This window comes from Filicampus tigris, chromosome 19 (assembly GCF_054856515.1).
Source record: "Filicampus tigris isolate MCC_2025a chromosome 19, RoL_Ftig_1.0, whole genome shotgun sequence".
Taxonomy (NCBI): domain Eukaryota; kingdom Metazoa; phylum Chordata; class Actinopteri; order Syngnathiformes; family Syngnathidae; genus Filicampus; species Filicampus tigris.
Genome location: NC_141235.1, coordinates 424,285 through 448,176, shown reverse-complemented (window position 1 = coordinate 448,176; position 23,892 = coordinate 424,285). Strand labels below are relative to the sequence as shown.

The 23,892-nt window shown below is 52.7% G+C and overlaps 4 protein-coding genes across 5 annotated transcripts; 1 reads left to right on the top strand and 3 right to left on the bottom strand.

Annotated features, from left to right (window-relative positions):
* Nucleotides 1-984: 984 nt before the first annotated feature.
* noc3l (NOC3-like DNA replication regulator) lies at nucleotides 985-8,800 on the bottom strand. Of its 2 annotated transcripts, XM_086016659.1 has the most exons (21): nucleotides 8,664-8,800; nucleotides 7,445-7,649; nucleotides 7,249-7,354; nucleotides 7,019-7,173; nucleotides 6,360-6,440; nucleotides 6,092-6,225; nucleotides 5,776-5,937; nucleotides 5,594-5,687; nucleotides 4,968-5,143; nucleotides 4,757-4,885; nucleotides 3,983-4,114; nucleotides 3,767-3,847; nucleotides 2,885-2,985; nucleotides 2,733-2,805; nucleotides 2,591-2,654; nucleotides 2,451-2,522; nucleotides 1,912-2,093; nucleotides 1,691-1,819; nucleotides 1,513-1,610; nucleotides 1,363-1,447; nucleotides 985-1,275 (listed from the first exon to the last, which is right to left on the bottom strand). In XM_086016659.1, exons 1-21 carry the CDS (start codon nucleotides 8,670-8,672, stop codon nucleotides 1,159-1,161), a joined length of 2,385 nt encoding a protein of 794 aa, XP_085872785.1. In that variant the 5' UTR covers nucleotides 8,673-8,800; the 3' UTR covers nucleotides 985-1,158. The 2 variants fall into 2 exon arrangements, 1 of the variants encoding a protein (XP_085872785.1); XR_015082579.1 differs by lacking the exons at nucleotides 985-1,275; nucleotides 1,363-1,447; nucleotides 1,513-1,610; nucleotides 1,691-1,819 and having other exon boundaries at nucleotides 1,948-2,093; nucleotides 2,170-2,522.
* A 383-nt stretch (nucleotides 8,801-9,183) lies between these two features.
* On the bottom strand, nucleotides 9,184-12,799 carry LOC147128701 (uncharacterized). Its single transcript, XM_086016661.1, has 5 exons — nucleotides 12,297-12,799; nucleotides 10,831-10,990; nucleotides 10,696-10,754; nucleotides 10,540-10,627; nucleotides 9,184-10,084 (listed from the first exon to the last, which is right to left on the bottom strand). Exons 1-5 carry the CDS (start codon nucleotides 12,468-12,470, stop codon nucleotides 9,255-9,257), a joined length of 1,311 nt encoding a protein of 436 aa, XP_085872787.1. The 5' UTR covers nucleotides 12,471-12,799; the 3' UTR covers nucleotides 9,184-9,254.
* A 726-nt stretch (nucleotides 12,800-13,525) lies between these two features.
* On the top strand, nucleotides 13,526-15,896 carry rpp30 (ribonuclease P/MRP 30 subunit). Its single transcript, XM_086017455.1, has 12 exons — nucleotides 13,526-13,676; nucleotides 14,208-14,266; nucleotides 14,352-14,408; nucleotides 14,492-14,557; nucleotides 14,638-14,709; nucleotides 14,793-14,882; nucleotides 14,956-15,072; nucleotides 15,147-15,176; nucleotides 15,252-15,289; nucleotides 15,356-15,435; nucleotides 15,507-15,590; nucleotides 15,655-15,896. Exons 1-12 carry the CDS (start codon nucleotides 13,595-13,597, stop codon nucleotides 15,714-15,716), a joined length of 837 nt encoding a protein of 278 aa, XP_085873581.1. The 5' UTR covers nucleotides 13,526-13,594; the 3' UTR covers nucleotides 15,717-15,896.
* LOC147128699 (uncharacterized) lies at nucleotides 13,833-16,957 on the bottom strand. The gene is made up of 4 exons (XM_086017458.1): nucleotides 16,683-16,957; nucleotides 16,473-16,598; nucleotides 16,341-16,403; nucleotides 13,833-16,218 (listed from the first exon to the last, which is right to left on the bottom strand). The coding sequence occupies exons 1-4, from the start codon at nucleotides 16,746-16,748 to the stop codon at nucleotides 16,159-16,161; spliced, it is 315 nt and encodes a 104-aa protein (XP_085873584.1). The 5' UTR covers nucleotides 16,749-16,957; the 3' UTR covers nucleotides 13,833-16,158.
* Between the last annotated feature and the right edge of the window lie 6,935 nt (nucleotides 16,958-23,892).

Sequence of the window (23,892 nt, the reverse complement as noted above, 5' to 3'; positions counted from 1 at the left end):
TGACCTTCCTCACCTCTTCAGACACGCCCCCTCCGCCAATCAGCAGGCTTGGCTTGATGAGCCCGGTGGTTGAATTGTGGGCAATGTAGTTGCGTGTCCAGATGAAGATGAGGCCAAAGGTCGAGATGGAAGCGCGCACACGCGTTTGTCCTTACAAGGAAAATGGACGCACGAGACAACTTCCTGCTCAAGTGTGCGCGTGCGTCCACATCGAAATCCAACAAGAAGCAAAACATCGGCGTGGCATCATGTCCTAAAAAGGAGCTGAGGAGACATGCAATCCGCCACCCCCCCAAGGAGAGAAAAAAAACATGTGAGGGAGGGGCCACCAATTGATCACCAGCCCCTCATTTCTAACGCGCGCGTGCGCGCGTGGTCTTGCTTGACTTTGACCGAAAATGGGAAAACATTTGAACTGCAGACGGACTTGTGAAGCTCGAATGTGATTGGTCGGCAAACATCCGCACAAGTCGCTGCTGTGGAATGCGTGTTTATATGCTTCTTGGCTGGGCTGGTTTTCCGCGGATCCGTTTGGGAAGGTTGGGGGAATGTGCAGACTTTTGGGGAGTTAGCGAATAGCTAGTGCGGTGTCGCTCACTGAGCAGCAGGTGGCGCCAGCGATGTCCAAAAAGAAAAACTGCTTTCAGTCGACTGGATCCAGCGGTCCCGTTTTCTCCCCCAGTGGCTTCTCCTTGCCTCCGAATGACAACGTTTGTGCCAGCGAATAAGAAAGTCACAACGTTTGCTTTGTTCCAGCGTTCAGCAGTTGCACTCAAAGAAAAACAAGAGGCCAGCGTTGGTCTGAAATGCTGTTGACAAACCTCAAGTCCAAATGAAATATTTCATCCGGCTGACAGGTGGCAACATGCTGATGATTGCACAGGTGTGCCTTAGTGCAACGGCACAGACGTCAGCAGGAAGGTGTTGGCCGTCAACGGAATGGTCCTTGGTCCGGTCGGCACACGCCAGCGAACGGCCCAAATATCGGCGCAAACATTGCATTTATTGTGTCGAGAAACAAAAAAGAAGGAAGGTGCGGCCGCCAAGGACAAGCGCACGAGAGCGAGCGACCAATCGCCAACTGGCATCCCGTTGCCCGCAAAAAAACGGGACTAAAATATTGTACAGACGACGTCACACAAAGTGTGCGCCTGAGTGTCAGTGTTTGCGTGCTGAAGTGAAGTCAAGCTCCGCCTCCTGACTGCAACGCAGAATGTCATCAACAAGTCGCTGCAGATCGCCATCCAGCAGGGACCAATCCACTCTGAAAACGTCCTGGAAACAAAAACACAAGTTGACTTTTGGATGGCGCGTGCGTGTACGTCGCGTGCGTGTACGTCGCGTGCGTGCGCGTGCGCACACCTTCTTCTTGTGTCTGGGCGCAGCTACTGGGGGGTTGAAGGTCATGTCTTTGACGTCATAATCTTCAAACAGCTGCACCGGCGACCTGAACAGGAAGTCTCCAAGGTTAGCTTAGCACGGACACGCTGCCGTTGGCGCGCGCTTCGGTACCTGCGACTCAGCTCCGGCGGGAGCGCCGCGCCGCCTTCGCTGGGGGCGCCGCCACTCAGATGGGACGCCAGCTGCCGCACCACCGGGTGGAAATGTCTCTGCGCGGACGCCGTCGTGTCGCGTGGAAACATCAGCTCACACCAACACGCTGGGCCGGTGTGTGTGTGTGTGTGTGTACCTGCAGTGGGTGCAACTCCCACAAGGCGGTGTTGTGAGCGTTGCAGTGTTCGGGTTGGTGCAGCTCGGGCAAGTACGAGCCGCTGCCCTGAACCTCGTTGTCCAGCAGGAAGTCGCATCTCGGAAACGACTGACACCGCACCCGAGGGGAAGAATCAAACAAACGTGACTTTGATTGCCATGCTAGCTGCATGTCACGCACGCACGCACGCACGCACTCACGTGCAGGGTGGCCCTGGCGGCGGCGAGGAGTCCGACGCTGGCGTGCGACTGCACGTGCAGGCTGAGCGCGCTGAGCCGCTTGATGAAGGCCATGGCCCTGCGCAGGCTCACCTGCTTCCTGCGGCGCACCAACATGGCGTCCAGGCAGCGCAGCGCGATGCCCACGTCGTCATCGGGAGCCCCTGGGGCACAAGGCTCGTCAAATAACACTATGTTACCATCTAAAAATTCCTCACAACCAGTAAAATAATGGAGCACTTTTGGACAGGCTGCCGTTCATTGCGCTGTGTGGACTTTGGCCACTTGGGGGCAGTACAGTAGAAGAGACGGGCAGAACAAGTCGACCGGAGCCTCGGCGACCTCTCCGTTCGGCAGTCATATTAGTTGCTCTTCCCATGCGACACACGGCACACGCCCCGCCCGGGTTCGGTCCGCATGTGTCGCCGCACCGTTTGTGTTCCGATTGCTCGAAGCTGCCGGCAACATTTGGATGCGGCCAAATTGCGTCCTGGATGAGGGAAGGCCACGTGAGCACCCACCTGCATGCAGCCGTGGCAACATGGCGTACAGCTCCGAGTAGAAGTTCAGAGGGTCGATGTTGAGGACGTCACCTGCCGCGCACAAACACTGGCGTCACTTACGTGCACGTGCGCTCACACTCGCACGTGCGCAAGCGCACCTTGTCCTGACAGGATGGTGAAGACGGTCTGAATGCAGTGAAGTCGCTCCCGATTGCTCAGATCCTGCCCGGCAATGACATTAATCACATTAATCGAGTGGTTCCCACACTGACGAATGGGCGGAGTCTGGGTCATACTCACTCCCGATTGGATAAGGCCCTGAAGCACATTCAGCAGGTCATCAAAGAACTCCAAGTTGATCAAATGGGCAAAACTGACGGGACGTGACATCAACTGTTAGCGTGTGTACGTGCGAGCGCGCGCGCGTGCGTGCGTGCGTGCGTGCGTGTTACTTGGCCAGCCCCTCCAAGACCGCAGGAAGGAGGAGAGACTTGTGAGCTTTCTTCAAAATGCGAAAGTAGATGAGGAAGACGATGTTCAGCGTCTCCGTGTGCTGCGGGAAGAAGAAGAAGAAGACGACGACGACGACGAACAACTTGAGCAAGGCTGCACCGAACAAATCGTTTGAGGATCAAGAGCCGGGTTGACATGGAGCCACGTACTCCAATTAGACAGGGTCCGACTGACCAACGGCAATGAAAACGCTCCAATCGGACTAAAAAGGCCCAGTGGGAGTGGCGTTTCATTGGGATTCACGAGGGTGCTATATTCCTTGTGCCAATGCCAACCGGCGTCATGTAAACGCTTCAATGGGAATGGGCGGGCGGCAAGGCGTAGTGACGTCGCCGCCGTATACGCGCTCACCTCAGAGCTCGTCTGCGCCGCGACAACTGCTTTCAAGTACGTTTGCGTCACCTGCCTTGGGCTCAAACAGTTGACGGCTAACGAGCGCCAACCTTTCAACGGGCGACAGGAAGCGCCTGACATGTGACTCAACGGCGCCTGATGTGAGGGGGACCGCGAGGAAGTCGGAATTGCGATGTTACTTGTGCTCGCCAGCAGAGGGTGCCATTCAGCAGAATAGCGCCCAGCCGTTTGGACCGGCGCCGGCACACACGCATTTGGGGCTTGGGTCGAGCCGCACGCTTTTGACACCAACAACACATTGGGTGGCGCCGTGGACAAAGTCCTCGCCAAACTTGGGGAAAGGACGATTGTCCGGGAAGTGACGCGCGGGGGCGCTTGAACTTTGTCGTGAGCCTCAATAGAAGCGAGGGCGGCATGCAGCTAAGACAAAATGTGACATTCAGACTTGGAGAGGACGCCTTGGGCACCATTTTCATCTTCTTGTCTTTGCTGTCCGACGCTTCGGCTTCCAGAAGCTCCTGCTGCAGCTTCTCCTCCGCCTTCTTCCACTGCACCAACACCAGAGAGGGAGAGCATTGTTGCTTGGCAACGGCAGCGGGCGGGCGGGCGGGCGGGCGGTCTGGCGCTCGGGCGGGCGGGCGTTCGAGCGAGCCAGCGAGTTGGCGAGCCCTAGCGTTGGGTACCTTGCGCTGCATGCGCGACAGTTTGCTCTTCTTGTCTTTGTGGCGCATGGCCTTCACGCCGGGCGTCATGTCATTCAGGTCCTTCTTCACCAGCGCTTCCTGGATTCGCACGCTCAGCAGCGTCTGCAGCACCTGCGAGCACGCACACAGACAGACAGACAGACGCCGGCTTCAGCCATATTGGATGTGGCAGATCTGCCCGCCAAACTAACGCCAGTCAATGGACTGAAGTAACACCAAGGCCACCCTTAATTGTGCTCCTGCTTCGATTTGGGAAAGCAAAAGGCATCCATGTCACTTTTAACCAGATGAGAAGAAATGTTGACTCCTTGTAGTAGAGAGTCAAAGGTCCCAGGTCAGAGAGAAAGTTTGAATGCCGCGCTCGCTCCCTCCCTCCTAAGCCACGTCAGGGCGGCGAACAACCATTTGCTGGACTAGTTATTTCTTCATGTGGCTTTTTTTTCCCACTGAATAAATGCACTTGAATTCAAGGTTGGATTTTGCTGCTTCTTTGAAACGCTGCTCGTGTATTCTTTGGAAAAAAGACGCAGGGCTGCCAATAATGACGGAGGGCAGCGGCCGCTTGATCGCAACGTAAGTTGGGACACTGCAGGGACCCCAGATCCACCCAAAGAAGGCGAGCTTTGCAAGCGGTTAGGGCTGCGTCTGACTGACCTGAGTACGATTTTTCAAAGGTCACCAAGTGGAAATCGAGGTCGCTTTTGGGCTCTCCTAACGGCTCGTGGGCTTGGTGCGTGTGGGGGCTTGCCTTACCTTGGGCCTGACATTGTAGTTGAGACTTTTGACGAGACCCGAGATGACACGGACGGCGGCGAGCGAGACCCCGCCCACCTTGTCCTGGCGGAACAGGTCGGCGAAGGCGCGGCAGCACATGTCGGACACCTGAGGAGAGACGCGCGGGTCTGGCGTGACGAGACGAGATGAGATATGACGTGACGGGCCGGGCCGGCGGTCGGGCGCTCACCGTCTTGGCGGCGTCGTTCATCAGCGGCGCCAAAGCCACCAGGATGTTGTTGTGGAAGTTGAAGTGCGACATGGCCAGCAGCAGCTCGCACAGGCAGCGCACGGCCACCCCGGCCAGGCCCGAGTACGAGTCCAGAGCCACCGCCCGGCTGCGCTTGCTCTTCTTCTGCTTCCAGTCTGCACGCAAACGCAAACGGACGGCGCTCAGCGCGCAATTTTCCAAATGGCAAAACCGACGGGCAGCCGTGACTTTGGAAGATGAAGCAGGAGACGTTCCTCCGCGTCACTTTTGCGGCGACGTGGCGGAGGAGGAGGGAGCCCTCGCGGCTAGGCCGCCAAGAAGCGGCTCGCGCCACAAAGCCGGCGTAGGAGGACCAAAGCGGCAAGCGGCAAGCGGCCGAGTCATCTCTGGTCAGGCGCGTTTCCATGTTCGCGCCGGACGGAGGACCCCAACTTCAAAACCACTCGCTTATTCAATCCTCCCCGAGGGGTCCACTTTTGGGAGTTCACTGTGTTTGTTAGTTCATATTGTTGGACATTTGTTGTACCGATGAATAGAAATGTTGGAAATGAATGAAAACAATATTATGCGCTAATCAAATGTGAGCCGCTGCCACACGCGCTCACCTTTGATGCACTGCTCCAAATCCTCCAGGTACAACTTGTACTGACTCAGCAGTCCTTCCTCAAACTCCCGCAGCTGCTGCGTCTCCTTCTTCACCTGTGACGATGACATCATCATCAGCAGCATCCTCACACCAACGGAATCACCACACACACACACACACACACACACACCAATGCGGTACCTTGGTGGCTTTCTCAGCGGCGGTCAAAGGTCGTATCTTGTAGGTGGGAGCGATGTCTTTGAAGATTTCCATCAACGACACCATGACCAACTTCCTGACGGTCACCGCCACGCACGGGTCCGCCTCCATTAGCATGCCGCGCAGCTGCTTCACACACTTGATCTGTACACGCACACGCACACGGGCGGGTGAGCTCTCTCACCCACGCTAAAACAAAACAAAAACAAGTGCGCCAATAATCCAAACATGCGCACACTGACAAATTGTGCGCGCGCACACACACACACACGCGCATGCAAGCAAGCATAAGTCTGACATTGTTGACGGGGTTGGCGATGACGGTGGAGGCCAGGCGCGCGATGGTCAACTTCCGGTCTTGGATCTTTCGCGTCCTCATTTCCTGCTGTTGCGCCGGCATCAGCGCCGCGTAGTTCACTCGCTCCGCCAAACCTGAAGACAAGGGCGGGGCCACGTGACTGACAGCCAACAGGACAGCTTCCCTGGTCGCTGTGGCCATGATTCTGTTCCAAAGGTGGCGGCAAGCGTCACGTGGACCGTCGGTAAGCTTTGAAGGTCCTCCGTACCCATTTCAGCATCCCGTGTGGCCTCCTCTTCTCGCTCTTCCTCATCCTCCTCCTCCTCCTCGTCTGGCTGCTTGGTCACCACTGCACATGCACAACAGATGCCCACCAGAAGGCGGTTTTCAAAATGCGGTACGAGTGCCACTCGTGACATGTGGGCGCCCTCTAGTGGTACATTACAGCACGATGTTAGCGGACCTTTGTTAACCAGTGGAAAGAAACTCAAATTGAAATTGTTTTTTTCTTCTTCCAAAAGACTTTTGAGGTTAAAGGGCACCTTGTCACCGCCTCTCTTTTTTTTTTTCCACTCCATTTCCAATGACGGAGACCCGTTCGCTGGGGTTTACGAAGGCTTGAGCTCCGATTGCGCGCATCAGGCTTGCATGCGCTTTCGGACTCAATGACGGATTTTGAGCCACACGCCTCCCATCGACTGGAAGACTGAGCCCAAGTTTTACTCCACCATTTCTTTACTGAAGTTTGAAAATACTTTTAAAGAGCAAAATTGTTAAAATAGCAACCCGTGCTGCCATGGTTAATGACACGACGTGCACTTGGAGTACCGCAGGGAGCGAGTGTGGGAATTGGGATGAGGCCGAAGTTTGGGCGCTACAAGTCGGAAGCGCTGCAGTGGCGTGTAGATGTCGGCGTTTGGGCGTCACCTCTGTGCACGCTCCGCGGGATGAGTCGCGTCTTGTCTTTGATGGGCAGCAAGTGGACGACTTCTTCCTCCGGCACGGCGGCCATCTTCCGGGGAATCTTCTCATAGCCTCGGACCACCTCCGACTTGCGCTTCTTGGCGCCGTGCACCGGAGCACTAGACACACGCGCACGCAGGACACACCTCAGACACGCTTTCTACGTGGACGTGTGTGTGTGTGTGTGCCATTACCAAGATGACAGATCCCTGCTGAGGAACGAGGACATCTGCTGCAGGTCGCTGTCGTCAATCATGTCAGTGGGTAAACTCTCCAGGAAGTCCTCCTCCTCCTCCTCCTCTGACATCATAGGCACGGCACAGGAAGATCACACACAGGCGGCATGACGGCCACGGGCCAAAGGGCGCGTTAACGCGCGGGCGCTCTCACCGGGCCTTTTAGCGGTGACGTCAAGCGGGCGAGGCTCGGCCAGTGCGGCGCCCTTGAGCGCCTGCCGCATCTTCCTGTGCTCCTTGCGCTGCTTCTTGTCGCAGTTTTGCCGCTTCATCTGCCGGTTCTTCAGCTTGTTGTCCAGCTTCATGCTGCTCGTCTTCAGCAGCCGCCGGAACGACGGCCGGCGCTTCTTGGAGCGAGACTGCGGCCGGCCACCAGGGAACGATGGACAAAAGGCGCACAAAGACAAACAGACAGTCAGCAAGCGCAGCATCTTCATTCAATCCCATCAACATCTATTTTGTTGACAAAGAACCAACGGCAAAACTTTTCTACAAATTGTGTGGAATCATTTGGCCTCATCACTTTTTTATGTTTATATTTGCGAGTAGCCTGGTGACATGACACAATCAATAAGCTTGATTCCAGTGGCCTCCGGTTGGGTCCCTTGGCGAGACCCTTTACGCTACTCGCCGTCCCGCAACAGTTGAACAGACAGAAATGAGAAACCTCAATTTACGGCTTATTTTTTGACCCTCACATTTAGGAAAACGTCTACTATGTAAATTGCCTTTTGCCTGCCGACATCTGAATTTTGGCCTGTTTTACTGCCGCTCGCTCTCTCTTCACTTTCATCGTCATGATTGAAAACTGTGGGCCCGTCAAGACCTTTAAGACAATTTAATGTTTAAGAGGTAAGCAAAAAACCTTGATTAGTACTGCGACATCGATTGGAGGGCTGGTGGACGGCGGAAGCCGTCGCCGCTCGAAACAAGGAGAGTTCTGGCAGGCTGAAAACCTCCTGCTGTAATTATTGACGAAAGCAAGTCATAGTGGAACTCTTAATTGTGAAACAATGCACAATATTTCCCCTTCCAGAAAATTGGGCGGCCCTGAAATACTTTATTGCGCTATACCGATTATGTGTTTGACTCGACTATTAGGTTCTTGCATTTTTGTAACGCTACGGCGCCAGGAACCCTAAATTCCAAACTATAAAAAAAAAGTCAATAAACGCCTGCACTAATTACTAGGTCGGTGTTTTGGAGTTTTTTTGTTTTACTGCGGCGGGGAGCCCAAAAACGACGTAAAATACAAAGCTTTTGGGGGCACAGAGAAGTTCGCAGGTGATCAGCGCCCTTGTAAGCATCATTTCATCAAAACGCTGCCACAACAATTGGACGTCACGCTTGCTTTTTACGAAAGTCGGACTCACCGGAGCCATGACGACGGCGACAAAGTGTCCAGGTAGAAGGAAGACAAACACAGGCGATTCACACGCGTGGAGAGACTCCGCGACCCGGAAACTAAAAAGCTCACAGGACTCAAATACCAACGCTCCGGTGAGGACAGCGACGCTGGTGGCAGGAGGCCGCACTACACTTTGGGTCACCGAAGTGCGTCTTCAATGTTCGCCGCTCGGATTTGAAAAGAACAAAACGCAGTGCTGTTCACAAGACAGAACAGAATAAATAAATAAATAAATAAATCTACGTAGATACATGACAAATAATGAACGGGTCACCGGTCAGTTAACTAGTCAAAGTCAAATCAAATGGTATTTGTATAGCCTCTAATCACAAGAAACTCACAAAAGGCTTCACTCACGTGCCCACAGTACCTACTGACAAACATTGGACTGGTCCCCAATGTCAGGGCCCAAACCGCCGAACTGAGGACGTGCCAACCACTCACCGGTCGTGCTGCTGTTGCAGCAATGAAGTAGACAAACTCAGTGCGGGGGCAGTAAAACACTTTATTTAAGGAAGGTGAGGACGCGACACGAGCAGGTGGCGGTCGGGCCGCGTTAGCTGTAGCCACACTTGTGCGTTTTGAGGTTGCGCCCGTTGGCGTAGGCCTTCCCGCACCTGTCACAGATGAAGCGTTTGCCGCCATCGTGCACGTGAGTCTTGTGCGTGCGCAGGTGGCTGCCCTGGGTGAAGGTCTTGGCGCAGACGTCGCAGGCGTACGGCCGCTCGCCCGTGTGCACGCGCACGTGCAGCTTCAGGCTGTTGGCGTTGTTGAAGCTCTTGAGGCAGGACGCGCAGACGAACGGCCGCTCGGCCGAGTGCGTGCGGCCGTGCGTGATCAGGCTGCTCTGCTGGCTGAAGGTCTTGCCGCACTGGCGGCACGCGTACGGCCGCTCGCCCGTGTGCACGCGGCGGTGGATCTTCAGGTTGACCGCCTGCCGGAAAGTCTTGGCGCAGACGTCGCAGGCGAAGGGCCGCGCGCCGCTGTGGACGCGCAGGTGGTTCTTCAGGTTGGCGGCGTGCCGGAAGCTTTTGGGGCACTGCTCGCACTGGAGGGGCTTCTGGCCCGTGTGGATCAGCTCATGGGTCCTGAGCGCCACGGCGCGCGTGAAGCCCTTCCCGCACACGCCGCAGCCAAACGACTTAATGCCCATGTGGCCACGGGCGTGCCGCCGCAGATTTTGTCTCAGCGTGAAGCAGCGGCCGCAGAGCTCACAGGCGAACGGCTTCTCGTCGGCGCGCTCCTGCCCGGCGCGTCGGCGGCGCCGGCCCGCTCGGCTTGACGACGAGGAATTCTTGCCCCGGGCGCACGCCTCAGGCTTCCGCGCGGTGCCGTCGGCCGCCAACTCGTTCCAGCCCGCGGGTGGCACCACATCGAGTCCGGCGCCTGGCAGCAGATAAAAATAAAGCAATAAAAATAAAGAAATAAATAAGACAAGAGTGGAATGGAGTTGGTGGAGGCCAGCGCAGCGCAGCGCAGCGCAGCATAAGAGGAGGCATCTACAAGGCGTCTCTGCCCATTACGCCTTTGGCATCGCCTTCCTACTCTGGCGCACTACGGCGTTCCAAGCAGATGCCAAGAAGCGCAATTCATCAACCAAGCAAAATTAGTCTGCAAAATTGCTTTGCAACCCAATTTGTTGGTGAACCGAGGTTCCACTAAAAGGGTCAACCTTCATTGCTCCCTTTTTCGATTCACTGGAGCAGAAGGTGATTCCTAACTCCAATCACTACTGCGAGAAAAGGCAAAAAAAAAAAAAAAAAAAAAAAAAGGGGTCCAAGTGACAGGTTGTATCTCAAAAAAGTGGAGGTATTTTCTTCCGGGCACAGCGGGGTTCTCACACTCAGCGATGGAGTCCAGGTCCACGCGTCCGTGCCGGTCTTTCAAGCTGACGGCCAGGATCAACTGCGGCTCCTCCGGCGGCCGGTCCTGCTTCCACAAATCCATCAACGAGGGCAGCCAAGCTGGATGGCGGCCAGTCGAGCGCACGGGCTTACCTGAGCCGGCGCAGGAGAGTGGCGACGCGGGGGAGGGACGCCGTACGAGTGCTCCGCCTCTGTGTGGGTGGATGGAAGGATGGCGCGTGAGCTTGGTTAGCTGCAACGTGGCGCGCGGCGGGGCTCAGCACATACCCACGCAGGCCTTGTTGAGAACGCTCACGATGGCTGTCTGTGTCGTCTCGCCGCCGTGCTCTCGCTCGTTGGCCCGTCTCGGTTTGACGCCATCCACGATGTTGACAATCTTCCCCAAAGCCTCGTTGGCCAGCGTCTCCAAGATGGCAGCAAAGCACACCTGGGACAGACGTCCACGTCACACCACAGCTAAACGCGCGTCCAACGGCACAGGCCAGCGACTATCGTACATGCGTGGATGCCGTTTTGAGCGCCGACTCGAAAGTTGATGTCGGCACCATATCGGAATCTCTTGCGATTCCCTTTCTCAGCTAAAATTTGTATTTAGCCATTATGACATCATATTACCAAATTTGCAAACCTTGTGGTTACTCTACTCAAGTTTATTCATATATAGCTATATATAGCTTTCACAATAGCTGCAGCTGTTTTACAGAACACACAATATAAACAACATAAAATAAAATCATAGTAAACCAACAAAACTCTTATTAATACTATAGAGTCCATTATGTGTGTAAAAGCATGGATTCCTGTGGTGCAACAGGCCTCCAAACGTTGAACTAAAAAGACCCAAAATGGTCCGATTGACATTAGGTCAAGTCAAAGTGGAGCACTCGTCCGAAAACATCTCACCTTTACTTGGCGCTGACACTCATGACGACTTCAAAAAAAATACACACTTTGGTTCGTTTGTGCTCCTTCATCGTAAACATGCACGACGTCAGCATTTCTAATCCTGAGATTAAAAGTGACATACAATGGTTTCGGTTTCGCAAGTACACGAAGGGACAGTTTTTGCACTAAGTTGTCACTGTCTGACTTGCATTTAATCATCTGGCACATCTAATATGGCAGACGGCCTGACGCAGCCCAGTGACGCTAAGCATTCAATGACGACAATCTACGATGCGTCGGTGTATACATCTCCTGCATGGACGTATATATGAATGGACTAAATATTGGCCCCTCGCGCTTGAAGTCAGAGGGCAGCCATCTTACGTTGCCATTGCTACTGACAACTTGTGCTTAGTAATTCAAGTTAGGAGTCATGACATCCTCTCAAACAACCAACTTCACTGTTTGCATCGACTATTCAAGATATCTCTCAGTGACTGACAAACGTAGGTTTACATTTTATTTTCATACCATTGTTAGTGATGCGGACGATTCTTTGGGAAGCACTCTGAGATATAGCATTTAAAATCGCATTCTTACCGACAAAATGGGCAATAGCGCTTCTCACGGACTAATTGGTACAACCATATACCATGCACGGTCGCATTTTCGCCATAGAGACAGAAAACAACTTGAAAGCGTCACGAAGAAAATAATATGCATTACGTCAGGCGAGCTTGGCGAGTGGCAACGTAAGACGGCCGCCAGTGACTTCTCTTCTCCCAACGGCGAGAAAGGGACATTGTTAGTCCGCGCTTTGTTAAATCCGTGGTCTCCGGGCGACTCACCAGCCTCTCGCGGCTCTCTCTGTGTACGCTGGCCGTCCACGGAGGTTGGTCTCCGGAGTGGAGGTAGCCCGGGCCGCCGCTTCCGCCTTCCTGCTGCTTGTGGAGCTCTGCCACGGCGGCGTGCACGAGTGCCTCCATGACGGCGGCCAGCTGCGCGAGCACGTCCGCACTCATGTTGACGTCTAACACTAACCGATGACTCGTCTTCTTAGCACTTCTTGGCTTTCCATTCGGTTTTAAATTGTCGCAAGAAGATACTTGACAAACTATTCTGACGAGAGCTGACACACATAACGGAGAATCACTACCCCGGAAGATGTTTATTTCATTTCCGGGTGCCACTTCCGGAGGATTCCAAGCGTGTCAACAAATCTCAATCTATTGCGAAAACTAATCCAAAAATGACAATTGACAAAAGGCCTGTTTGTATTCTTATTGATTCTGACCCTTCTGCTCCTTCTTCTACTTCTCCAGCTGTGCCCTATAATACAACCATGCCCTTCCATTGCGCGTCGAGGGCACGAGTGCGTAGGGTGTCCAAATTGCACTTTGGCCACGCCTCTTTTGCGCCCTATATGCATACTTCAGCTGAGACTGTACGGATAGCCCCTCAGCCCAAGCATCGCCACATTGCGCATTTGACCATTGAGTAGAGAGAAATTGGTGAGGTCCCTTTGAAATCCTGTGCCTGTGCCGAAAACTGTCTTTTCAACATTAAATACCTACTTATTACATCTTTCATAATAATCATGTTTCAATGTTAAATCTTCATTTCGGGCATTTAAATATATATATATATTTTTTTTTTGTCACCTTCAAATTTTGTTCTAGTGCAGGTTCCGTACTTGGCGTCGTTTTGCGCATGCGCCGCAAATCGTGCAGGGGCCACAAATAATGCAATAGGGGAACCATAGCTGTCAATCGATTGGAAGTCCGAGCCTGAGTTTTTACTTCAATACTACTTTACAGCAGTTTTAATATCATTTTAAGTGGCAAAATTGCCGAAACAACAACCGGTGTCGCCATGTTTGATGACGCAATACTGGCGTAATTCGATGACGCCACACGCACCGTCTCAATTCTGAAATTTGCGGTCGTTTATAATGTGTGCTCTTGAACACTACGAGTACACTTCAAATGCGGACCGTAGTATGTCGTGTGGGATTGGGCCTTCGATGTCCCGCCAATTTGTTCTGCCCCCTGGCGGACATATTTGTAATCGGCCTGCGCAAGAACTTCATTTCCCATAAGGTATTTCGGTGTTTCGATCCACATGTAGCTCCTTCGTTGTCATAATCATGTCGGTCTTCATGGATTTAAACGTCACTTTCTCGGCAGATAGAAGCAACATGCAGCAACTCATCGACACGGCAGCTCACCGTGAGTCTCACGACACTATAATGGAATAAAACGCTTGGTTAAATTCGACTTTAGTTCAACCCGAAAGACGGCGAGCTAGGCTAACGAAGCTACCAGTGCTCACATACACATACAGACAAGAACACTGTCTTCAGTGAATCAATGCTTTTTTGGGGGTGGGGTGGGGACAATATTTTTATTGCGAATTTATACGTTAATTCACGCACAAATGTTGTCCCCACAAACACAGCAAACATACGACAAAAAAGTCAGAATACAATGATACATTATTTACTACTTTTACATTCTCGACTAGCAGTGCGTTTTCATTTTCCAACAACGATATGAATGAGTCCCAAATATACACAAAGCTTTCCGTTTTGCCCCTGTCAATGTATGTCAGCCTCCCCAGTCCAAGACATATCAACATTTTTCAAACAAAAGGCGATCATTCGCCTTGCATGAAGAAGTCCAGTCAATCCTTTTAAGTGAATCAATGTATACGTAATATGCCACAACGATCATGAAATAAAGTAGATTGTTTTGGTGCAGTTGGTTTCTCCACAGTGGCCATCAACTACACGTTTGAACCCACGACCAAAAAGAAAGAGGTGACGCACTCACAAGTTCACTGATGCAATTGCAAGCAAAAGCACACTGAAAGCGACACAGGTGATGGTATTTTCTTGTCTGTAGGCGATTCCGTCACCCAAGCCGATCGAAGAGCTCATCGATAAGCTGCCTATCGTCCAGGTGATCACCAATTCTCCTGTCTTATCGTGTGTGTGTGTTTGCGCTGCTACCACATTTCATTTGAATTGCTGTGTGCGCGGCAGGGTCGCTCTCGACCAATCCGAGTGCTCAACAGACTGACGCTGGTGATGTCGGAGCTGAGTCACTTTGTAAGTAGTCCTTGCGTCAAGTCTGCACTGTCACGAGCAAACGCCATGAAACAAGGTCGCGGCTGTGTGTGTGCGCGTAGAGGCCAAACCCTACAGAGTATGCTGGCTTTGACCTGCTGGCGGTCCAACCGATGACAGAAAAACTTTTTCACGTGAGACATCTACACACACATGCACAAAAAATACAGAACTAAATAAATAAACACTCAGTCATTGCCGTTTGTGTTTGTCGAAGGCGGCGTGCACGCAGTTGGAAGTAGACGTGATCAGCGTGGCGATGACGGAAAAACTTCCATTCTTCTTCAAGAGAGCTCCAGTCAACGCGGTGACGTATTATTGACATTTCATACCGATGAAATACGCAGACAATGAAGTCGAGCGCGTGTGCTTGCGCGTAGGCTGTGGAGAGGGGTTTGGCCTTCGAAGTGTCCTATGCTGCCGCCATTCGAGACGCCACCATGAGGCGCTACACTATCGCTAACGCTGTTAGCTTGGTGCAGGCCTGCAAAGGGAAGGTGAGGAGGAGGAGGAGGATGATGATGATGATCATAACATCATGATAAATGATGGCCGCCCTCGTGTCTTTCAGAACGTGCTAGTGTCGAGCGCAGCGACGAAGGTGAGGCACCCCTTGCTTCTTTGATCCATCCTGTGTATGCGTGTTTGTTTTTTTGACACGCGTTTGTGTGTTCAGCCCCTGGAGCTGCGAGGACCCTATGACATCATCAACCTGTATCCTTGACCCCCGACTGCCCTTCAGACTCCTCACAAGTGCGCATTTTCCTGACGCACCCTCAGATGTTCGTTGATGGGTCTGTCCGACGAGGACGCCAAGCGCTCGGTTTCCTGCATTTGTCGCTCGCTTTTGTTGCACGCAGGTAGGTGATTGAAGTGGGCGGAGCATACGTCGCAGGTGTGTCGGATCAAAGTTTTATTTTTGTTGTCGCAGAAACCAGGAAGACAGCGAACGGCGTCATTTCCACCAAAAAGAGCTGCGGCGACTCCCCCGGCCAGCCTGAGGCCGCCTCCCCTCGTACGTGATGGCGGGCTTGTCCAAGGGGGCGGGCCCTATTCATAGGTTTTGCTTTCTTCGGCAGGCGACTCGGTTGAAGGCTGCGCTCCGGCTGCCAAGCGACTCAAAAGTCAGTTGATGGACTGAGCCAGCTTGTCCCAAAGATAAACTCCGCCCTCTGCTGCTGCCGTGTCTCAGCAAGACGAGCTAGCAGGATGTTACGCTAACAGACCTTTTGTTGTTGTTCTCTTAATGGCAGCAGATTCCAAGTCAACATTCATGTCAGGATGTTTTCGGAATAAAAGTCCTTCTTGATTTCCATTGAAAGTTTTGTTTTATTTTGACAAAATGTACACGGGCGCTTTTCTTCTCAGCGCAAGAGGAAGTGATGTCCAAAAGAGTCATTCCATTTGAAAAGAATTCAGAGTCTAAACTGCTTCACCGAGACTGGCTGGCAACCGGGCCAGGCTGTACCAGTCAGCTGGGACCGGGCGGATTCCAGCTCAGCCGGAAGAGGGCGAGGGAACACGGACGACGGAAACGGCTTCATCCGTTTCCTGTTAGCGGTTCTTGTCTTCAACGCTACCCATCAGCAGCGTGGTTTTGCGGACGCCTCACCTCCAGCGGGCATCATGTGGTTGATGTGACCCTGGAAGATGATGTCGTCACCATCATCGCATTCAAACAAGTCAAAACAATTGCACCACACAACGATATATGCGTGACAAATATGTCTTCTTTGGTGTGTGTGTTGCGGTTCTGCTACGGTACCGGCTCGCCTGCAAGACATCTGATGCAAGTGAGCGGTGGACTTCCGGGTCTGAACACGCACACCTGCACAGACGTGCACACGTCACTTGTTTCCATAGCAATCAGGGCGTCGTCATGGCAGCTGAGACTGACCTGCTCTCTCCTCTCAACTTGCCCCCTCCTCTGGTCCTCCTCCCGAGGAGTTCGAAGAAGAGCGGGAAGCATTTCCATTGGAGCACCACCGCCCGGAAGTCCCGCCTCCAAACGGACCCGCTTCTTCTGCACCAACATTTCAACACACGCCATACAAATGTCACACACGTATGAAATAAATAATAATAATAATAACAATAATAATATTACCGGTCTGCAACTCCAAAGGTCCACTTCCGGCTCCCAACTTCGCTTGTCGAGCTGCTTGCGTTGCATGCTAACGACGGCCGGCTAACATCCGGTTAACCCGACATTAACTTGAGGCTAACATCAGCGGATGAGGATAACACGCAATGTTTCGATATTGAGATCAATCGCTCTGTTGTTCTCGTGTGTCCTGCGCCACAGGTGCCCCAGACAGCAGGTCCTGCCTGGCCGGACTGAGCTTCAAATTGGCTACGTACGTCATTTCCGGTGAGTGACCTCTTCAAAATAAATCACTCACTCGTCACTCTTTTACTGTACAAAATAGCACGAGTACACGCACTTATATTTCAACTCAATGTGTGTTTGTACAGCATTTTTTTTCATCAATCATGTGGAAGGACAACATGTGGGAGCCATTGGCACCGCGAGGTGCCAGAGCCCGAGCCGCAGAGGATGCCGCCGCATTTGCAGCGAGGCCACTTATTGTAGAATACAAACTCTACACTTTTATCCAAGCTTTGCTTCTGCCCTTTCACTTTTAAACCCCTACACGTTTTTATTAATGTACTTTTGAATAAGAAATAAAATTGTTAATTAATGAAACCCGAAACGGTTTTTTTCTGACTGGCCTTGAATGACGTCACAGTGCCAAACGATTTCATTGGCCAAGTCAGTTCGATGGAAAAAAAGAGCCCAAATTCCCCTCTGTAGTGACCCCTTTTTGTCGGGAGGTGGCAGCAGAGTCTTACAGAAATAATTGAACTGTACTGTACTAGTCCGTGAAGACTTTCAAGAGAGAAAGAAAACAAAAACAGTGACACAGAAACCCACGGAGGCCTGGAGCTGCCAATGTGGAGTAAAAATATTTTGACTGGCAAATGCGTTCAAATGTACTTCTAGGCTAAATGCTACAAACGAATCATTTTCACATAATGCGACGTGGTTGAGAACACGCAAGTCAATACCCCGAGTCATTTATGGGAAAATGCTGTTAGTAGAATTTCGGCGACACGTGCGTTCGAACGTACTCGTTAGTCAAAATATTTTTACCCCACATTGACAGCTCTACACCTCCGCAAAAACCTAGTCGAATGAAAAAAATAATTAAAAAAAACCCATCAATTTTTGGTGTAATTCCGCTTCAGTTATTTACCAAACTTTGCCATTTCACCACAAAGTGGAAAATAATTCTTAATATTAAAGCGCCCCATTTGAATGTTGTCAACTGGACTGTTGAAGACTGGATGTCCCCTTAAACCTATCCCCACTTTAGGTTCGCAATAAAAGAGTTAGATAAAAGTGGCAAGAAGATCTGAACTTCATATTATTCAGTTTGTCGTTTTATTCGAATACACGATGTGTCGGGACAGGACGATTGTGCTCAGTGAGGGAAATATTCAGGCCCACGCTGATTTTTCCAGGCCCACCCATTAGCCAAGCACATTCTGTCTCTGCCCCTGGTTCAAATGGTTCTCTGCTGGTGCAGGCCATTTCACTTAACACTGGTCTTGGGGTGTATGGCTTTAGGTGATCAATTTGGGTTTGGAGCAACAACCAATCAGCATGTATTTCAACAGAATAATGACCGTCAGTTGGATGTCATGGAAAAATCACATGTACCAGTTATGATCAAAACAGTAGTAGGGCAAACGTGAGTTGGAGAAATCTCACGGGATTTAACAAGGGTAGGCTGCCTTCTTTCTGCTACCTGTGGTGGACACTGGGTCTTAGTGTCCCACATGTTACATAGAGATGAGAGAATCAAGAAAGAAAGAAAGAAAGAAGAAAAGAAAAAATCCGGGAGCCGTCCCCGCTGCCTTGAAACTTGACGCTAAAGACTTAGTGCTTATGACTTCCTCATTATTCAACCAGATGACCAACAATCCACGCAAAGAAATATGACCAAATCACGCTTAAAGTTGAAACATTTCAAGGTCATCTGCTTCCACATTGAAAGACAACACACAAAGCTCCTGGAAGCACAACAAAGGAAAAAAAAAAAAAACAGAAAGCAAGAGCGCGCCAGTATAGCTGGAAACGAACGCGCACACGCGCGCCTCACATGAGCACGGTGAAGCCGATTAGAATCCTCTGTGGGAATTCTGCTGCTTGAAGATGATCCTGCACTTGCGTCTGCCGTCTTTCCCACACGCCAGCTGGTGCCAATTTGTAACACACACACACACACCCACACGCACACACACGTTTTGTTTTTGGGTTCCTCTTGAAGGCTGCCGTCAGAAACGGGGAGAGCGACAAAGCGATCCAAGCAGCCAACAAAAGCGGGCTCGCCACTGGCCCGCCAGCGCCGATTGCGCAACCAGCACAAGGCGGCCGTGACACGTCGGCCACCATTTTGCATCAGTGGCCTCGTTTGAGCCAAAACCAGGGAAGTCTTTTCAACTGGGGGGGGAGCAAAGAAGCATCGCGTTTGTGTGTGTGTGTGTGTGTGTTTGAGTATCCAATCATTCATGACACCCCAGGAAAGAGGGCAAGATTTGTCTCTTTCTTTAAGTATGATTGACACCCGGAAAGAGAGCAAAGCCAGTGAAGGAAAGAGAATAGGAGCAGACTCAGCATTTTGCTGACCTTGGCTATACGTCTTTCCCGCTGCAACTCGCCGGACGCCGGACGCCGGCTTCTTTCGTACGTCGAAACGGGCAAGCAGGAGTCACGTGCATGGCGCCCGCGGTGTGCCATGACATAGTGCCGACTTGGGAGTGAGCCGCCGGCCGGCTTGACACAAACACTTGCCGTGCACGCTTCATGAAGATCTCCTCACACCTCCTCAATTAGTCGCAATCACTTGACGCTCGCGCTCGTCATCGCACCTGATCATCGGACCCAACTGCGAAGTCCATGCCGGTGTGTTCCAATGAAGCTCATCTGTGTTTCAGCCTTCTTCACCTGACGTTTGATCAAACTTCCTGTCACTCGTTTGTCCTAAAGGTCAACAGTGGCACACTTACTAAAACCGAACGACGGTGTGTGCGTGCGTGTGTGTGTGTGAGATGTCATTAGCAGGTCTCCTAAAAACATTAACGAGAACCATAAAAGGAAAAAATGAGACTTTTAATGTCGTGCCGGAACAGCTGCTGTGTGGGGGCGCGCGTGCGCGCGCGCGTGTGTGATAGATGGTCAGTTTGTCTCTTTAATGACCCTCCCGCCTTTAATGAGCTAACGAGCTAATAAGGGAGCTCGTCAAGCAGACAGACGGACTTGACTCAGTCACTAAAACTGAAGGAAATTAGCTCACCTGCTGTAACCGCGGCAGACATGGGGGGCGGGGGCGGGGGCGGGGGCGGGGGCGGCGGGTAGGGGGCAAGGTGCGTCCCCAGGCATACTCGTGAACGCGCTCGTATAAAGTTGCCGCAGATTGACGAGCGCCCCGCCCGATGACAGCCCTGACGTCACGCGCACGGGGCCTTCAGTCTTTGGTGAGCGGCGGCAATTATGCACGCGAGGTGGCGGGAGACGAGCACGTTCCTTGGACGACGCCGTCTCCCACAATGCATCGCGGCCTTGCCGTGCATGACAACGGATGCGAGACGACAGCTTTCCCCGTTCAAACTGCTGCCAGACAAGTTCGCCGTCGGACGCATGCGCGGAGCTTGGCTCCATCACATCACATTGGTCAGCGCGCGCGCGCGCGCGTGCACGGCGCTGACCTGCCATTAGCAAGCTTTTCTGCTTCACTGCCGCCTGGTAATGACGCTCAGCTCTGTGTGTGCGTGTGCGTGTGCGCGTGTGGAGTAATGTGTTGCTTGAGTAAGTGAGTGATGGATGGGTGCGTGCGCGCGCGCGTGTGTGTGTGTGGGTTGGGAGTTGCTGGGGGTCCCGTCTATGACAGACACAATGACACAAGTGAAGGAACAAAAATGGAGAAATGGACAGAAACAGAAAGTGTGTGTGTTGACCCTTTAAGAGTTCACAGGCGCACTGACACCAAATCAAATGGCTGGCTCACACATGCACGCGCACACGCGCGCATACACACACACACACAAACACCCGCCCCACACCGCCCCGAAAGTGAGCCTAAAGCTCTCCCTGACAAGAACACACACACTCAGCACACTTTTAATTAGTGCTGCAGTTTTAGTTGAGTGATCACGCACGCACGCGCGCACACGCGCGCACACACACGCGCGCACGCAGGCAGGCAGGCGCACTCACACTGTGAGCTGAGGTGAAGTCAATTTGCGCTTGTGCTTAGTGACTGAAAAAAGGTGTTGCTCGATGGCAAGCAAGTGAAGGAGGCCCTTGTGGCCACATGACGAACTACAAGTGAGTCTCGCTCTTGCCGCTCAGCTTCTTCCTGTCCTGCACTTGCGTTTGCGCGTTTGGCGTGCCACATTGTCGCTTCCACTTCCCGCGTCGCACCCGCACGCAGCGTCGGACTTGCCGCGAGGCGTCTCGGCTGAGCCGCTCCCCAACTTTCCGTCTTTGTCTTTCCTGGACGACGACGGCGGCGGCGGCGGCGGCGGCGGCGGCGCATCAGTCCACATTATGTGCGACTGCGTCGTCTATTACCTCGGCGGCTGGTCCATTAGTAACACCTGAATCCTTCTATTAGATTGAGGAAGTGGGCCTCATAAATTGGGCGAGCGGAGTGCGCCAGCGCCGGCTCAGTGTTTTGGATAATGAAAGGAAGTGGCTTGAAATTCACATTACCTTTGTAATGTACTTCATGCTTGATCATATCAGCCTGTGGGATTTTATTAAGGGCGGCCCGCCGCGCGTCCATCTCCGTCTGTCGCCGCCCAAAACGCATTTCCTCCAACGAGGGCTTTGTCCTCCGGGCCCTCGCTGAAGGTCGCGGCGAGGGGGCGGCCGGGGGGGGGGGGGCTGACGGGTGCGGGGGGCTGACGGGAGGCGGCCGGAGGGAGGCCGGCAGGCCCCTCTTTTGTCTCTTCCCGGCCGCGTCTGCCACTCGGCCTCTCCCGCCGCCGAGCCGCTGCATCTCGCAAGTGCGGTCGTGCGAAAAGTTGCCGCTGTGGACTTGGAAAGAAGATCCTGCTTGAAGACTTGTCTCGGGTAGCAAGCGGCGGCGTGTTGTGTAGCATGCAGCCACTCGTGTTGCGCAGCGGATTAGCGCGGTGCTAAAAGTCTGGACGTTAAATCAAAGGTAAAATCGGTTAAGGCGGAAGCGGGCCCATTTTATGGCTTTCAACAAAATGTCAGCAGTGAGACCTCCCTCGGGGGCTCCTTTAGAAAAGGACATTTTGTGCTGACACCACCAATTTGACTTGATTCAAATCTGCGCGCAGGCGTGCGCGAGTGTGTGTGCGCGTGTACCTTCTACATCATTCAAATCACAACTGTGCCCAAGAGGATGTGCATGGGCGCGCAAGGGTTGCATTCGATTGCAAATGTTGACTTTGGTCTCAATTATGTTCCAGCTTGTTAAAACAATCAATAATTCCCGTGTCGTCATGGCAACACAGTACAAATGAAGGCAAACATTCCTCAAACTTGGGAATGCTCACACAGCAAAAGCCGGCGTGTGTCACTCAAGTGTCCTTGAAGCCCCCACAACACAACACACACCGGAGCCCTCCCTCCACGCCAAGCCGTCCGGAATTTGCTCAGCATTCCAAGTCGACAAATCGGGATGCGGACTTCAAGTTCAACGTTGAACTTGGCGGTGGAGGCAAAGGCGATCGGGCCGTGCCAAGCGGGAGCGCAGAACAAAAACGCAGGTGTGTCATCATCAAAAAGGGGAGGAGGAGCAATGAAGGGATGAGTAGCGCCCGGGCCGCCAAGCTGATTGGAGCGGAGCTGAGGGGGCGGGGCAAGCGCAGCCCCGCAAAAGCAGGCGAGCAACTCCTGCTGGCTGGAAGGAAGCGTAACGTCCGCTTTTCAAAAGAACTTTTTGGGGCGACCGAACTTTTTGTCTCACTGAGCAAAGTCACACATGTAATCGCACGCTAATTAAACTTCTTCATTTCCTGCTCACACTCGCCAACTTCAGCTCACCCGCGGCGTGCCAGTCGAGTGTGCACCATTGTGCGTGCGTGCGTGCGTGCAAACGGGCTGTCAAAATGAGCAGAAGAGAAAAAGGTGGCATTGACAACTTTTTTTGTCGGTTCAGGGTGCACGCACGCGCGCACACGAACAGTGTATCGCTCTAAAAGATCAATTAGCAGAATATTATTAACGCCTGGTGATTTGAATGAGCAAATGTGTTGTCACTTGCGGTCTGTTACCATGGAGACGCCCTATGTAGCTTTGAAGTGCCGCCAGTGTCGTCATGTCTTGAGCTTGATTGATTGGCACGTGGACATCACCCGCCTTCATGTTACTCCACAGCGCCCCCGCCAGGATCAGCACAGCCACGCATGCGCACGCGAGGGCCACAACGGCAAATTGTTGGGCGCGTGAGCAGCCGCGCTTTGTTGCACTTGATGCGTCATCCGATCATCCTCTTCGTCTCAGTCATTGCAACGGAGATTGACGAAGGGCATCGTGCGAGCACACTTGGCCTCTTCTTTGGAGAACGGGGCTGGCTATGCAATTCTTTCAAAAGCATCTTTCAAAAAGCCCCAAAGTGTTTAAACAAACCGAAATGTGCTTTACGCGTGTGGGAGGGGCGAAACTATCAAAAAAGTGGGGTGGATTTTACTTAGCGCGCAAACAATCCCCCCCCCCCCCCTTATAAACTACCATCGATCTACTTTTGGTTGACATGGTAACCAAGATCATTGGGTGGCTGACAATTAACGTAAACGTCACCTGCACTGACCGAAACAGCGCAGGCTGTTTGTTTGCAATGCCTTGTAACGTCAAGACACGCACGAACGCACACACACTTGCACTTCTGACATTTGTCTTTCATCAGCATGGAAAGGTCGCGCGTTGGACAAACGCGCAGAAACTTTTTGTGAGCGAGCGCGGCTGCGTGCGCGCATTCGTGACGACGCTTCCTTTGAAAATGTGAAATCGGTGCACGTGTGACGGGCCGCTTGTGGTGGCCAAAAGGTGCGCGCCGGCGCGGAGCGAAGGCGGGACCAAGTGGAGTGCAGGCGGGCGCCTTGAGGAGGGAGGCCTGCTGCCCCCCCCCCAGCCCCCCACCCCCATCCCAAGCAAGCAGCCAAGTCAGCATTCTTTTGGATGACCCGCCGCAGTCGCGCAAAGCTCGCGTGGAGGTTCCACGCTCACTGGGCCGAAAGGCAAAATGTCACTCACCTGCCTGTGACGTTTTGCAGCGTTG

Bases quoted from the DNA above. Each gene is read 5' to 3' on its own strand.
- LOC147128699 (XM_086017458.1), bottom strand. From the start codon at position 16,748: ATGCAACGCAAGCAGCTCGACAAGCGAAGTTGGGAGCCGGAAGTGGAC. The intron at 16,599-16,682 runs GTAATATTATTA...ATGTTGGTGCAG, and splicing joins ACCTTTGGAGTTGCAGACCG to AAGAAGCGGGTCCGTTTGGA. The intron at 16,404-16,472 runs GTCAGTCTCAGC...ACGTCTGTGCAG, and splicing joins AAGTTGAGAGGAGAGAGCAG to GTGTGCGTGTTCAGACCCGG.
- noc3l (XM_086016659.1), bottom strand. The intron at 4,886-4,967 runs GTGAGCGCCCGA...GTCTCTCCTCAG, and splicing joins TGAACGACGCCGCCAAGACG to GTGTCCGACATGTGCTGCCG. The intron at 2,806-2,884 runs GTAACACGCACG...ACGTCCCGTCAG, and splicing joins GTCTTGGAGGGGCTGGCCAA to TTTTGCCCATTTGATCAACT.
- rpp30 (XM_086017455.1), top strand. From the start codon at position 13,595: ATGTCGGTCTTCATGGATTTAAACGTCACTTTCTCGGCAGATAGAAGC. The intron at 14,558-14,637 runs GTAAGTAGTCCT...GTGTGCGCGTAG, and splicing joins TGTCGGAGCTGAGTCACTTT to AGGCCAAACCCTACAGAGTA. The intron at 15,177-15,251 runs GTGAGGCACCCC...TTGTGTGTTCAG, and splicing joins TGTCGAGCGCAGCGACGAAG to CCCCTGGAGCTGCGAGGACC.
- LOC147128701 (XM_086016661.1), bottom strand. From the start codon at position 12,470: ATGAGTGCGGACGTGCTCGCGCAGCTGGCCGCCGTCATGGAGGCACTC. The intron at 10,991-12,296 runs GTGAGTCGCCCG...CGTCTGTCCCAG, and splicing joins GAGAGAGCCGCGAGAGGCTG to GTGTGCTTTGCTGCCATCTT. The intron at 10,628-10,695 runs GTAAGCCCGTGC...TTGTGGAAGCAG, and splicing joins ACTCTCCTGCGCCGGCTCAG to GACCGGCCGCCGGAGGAGCC.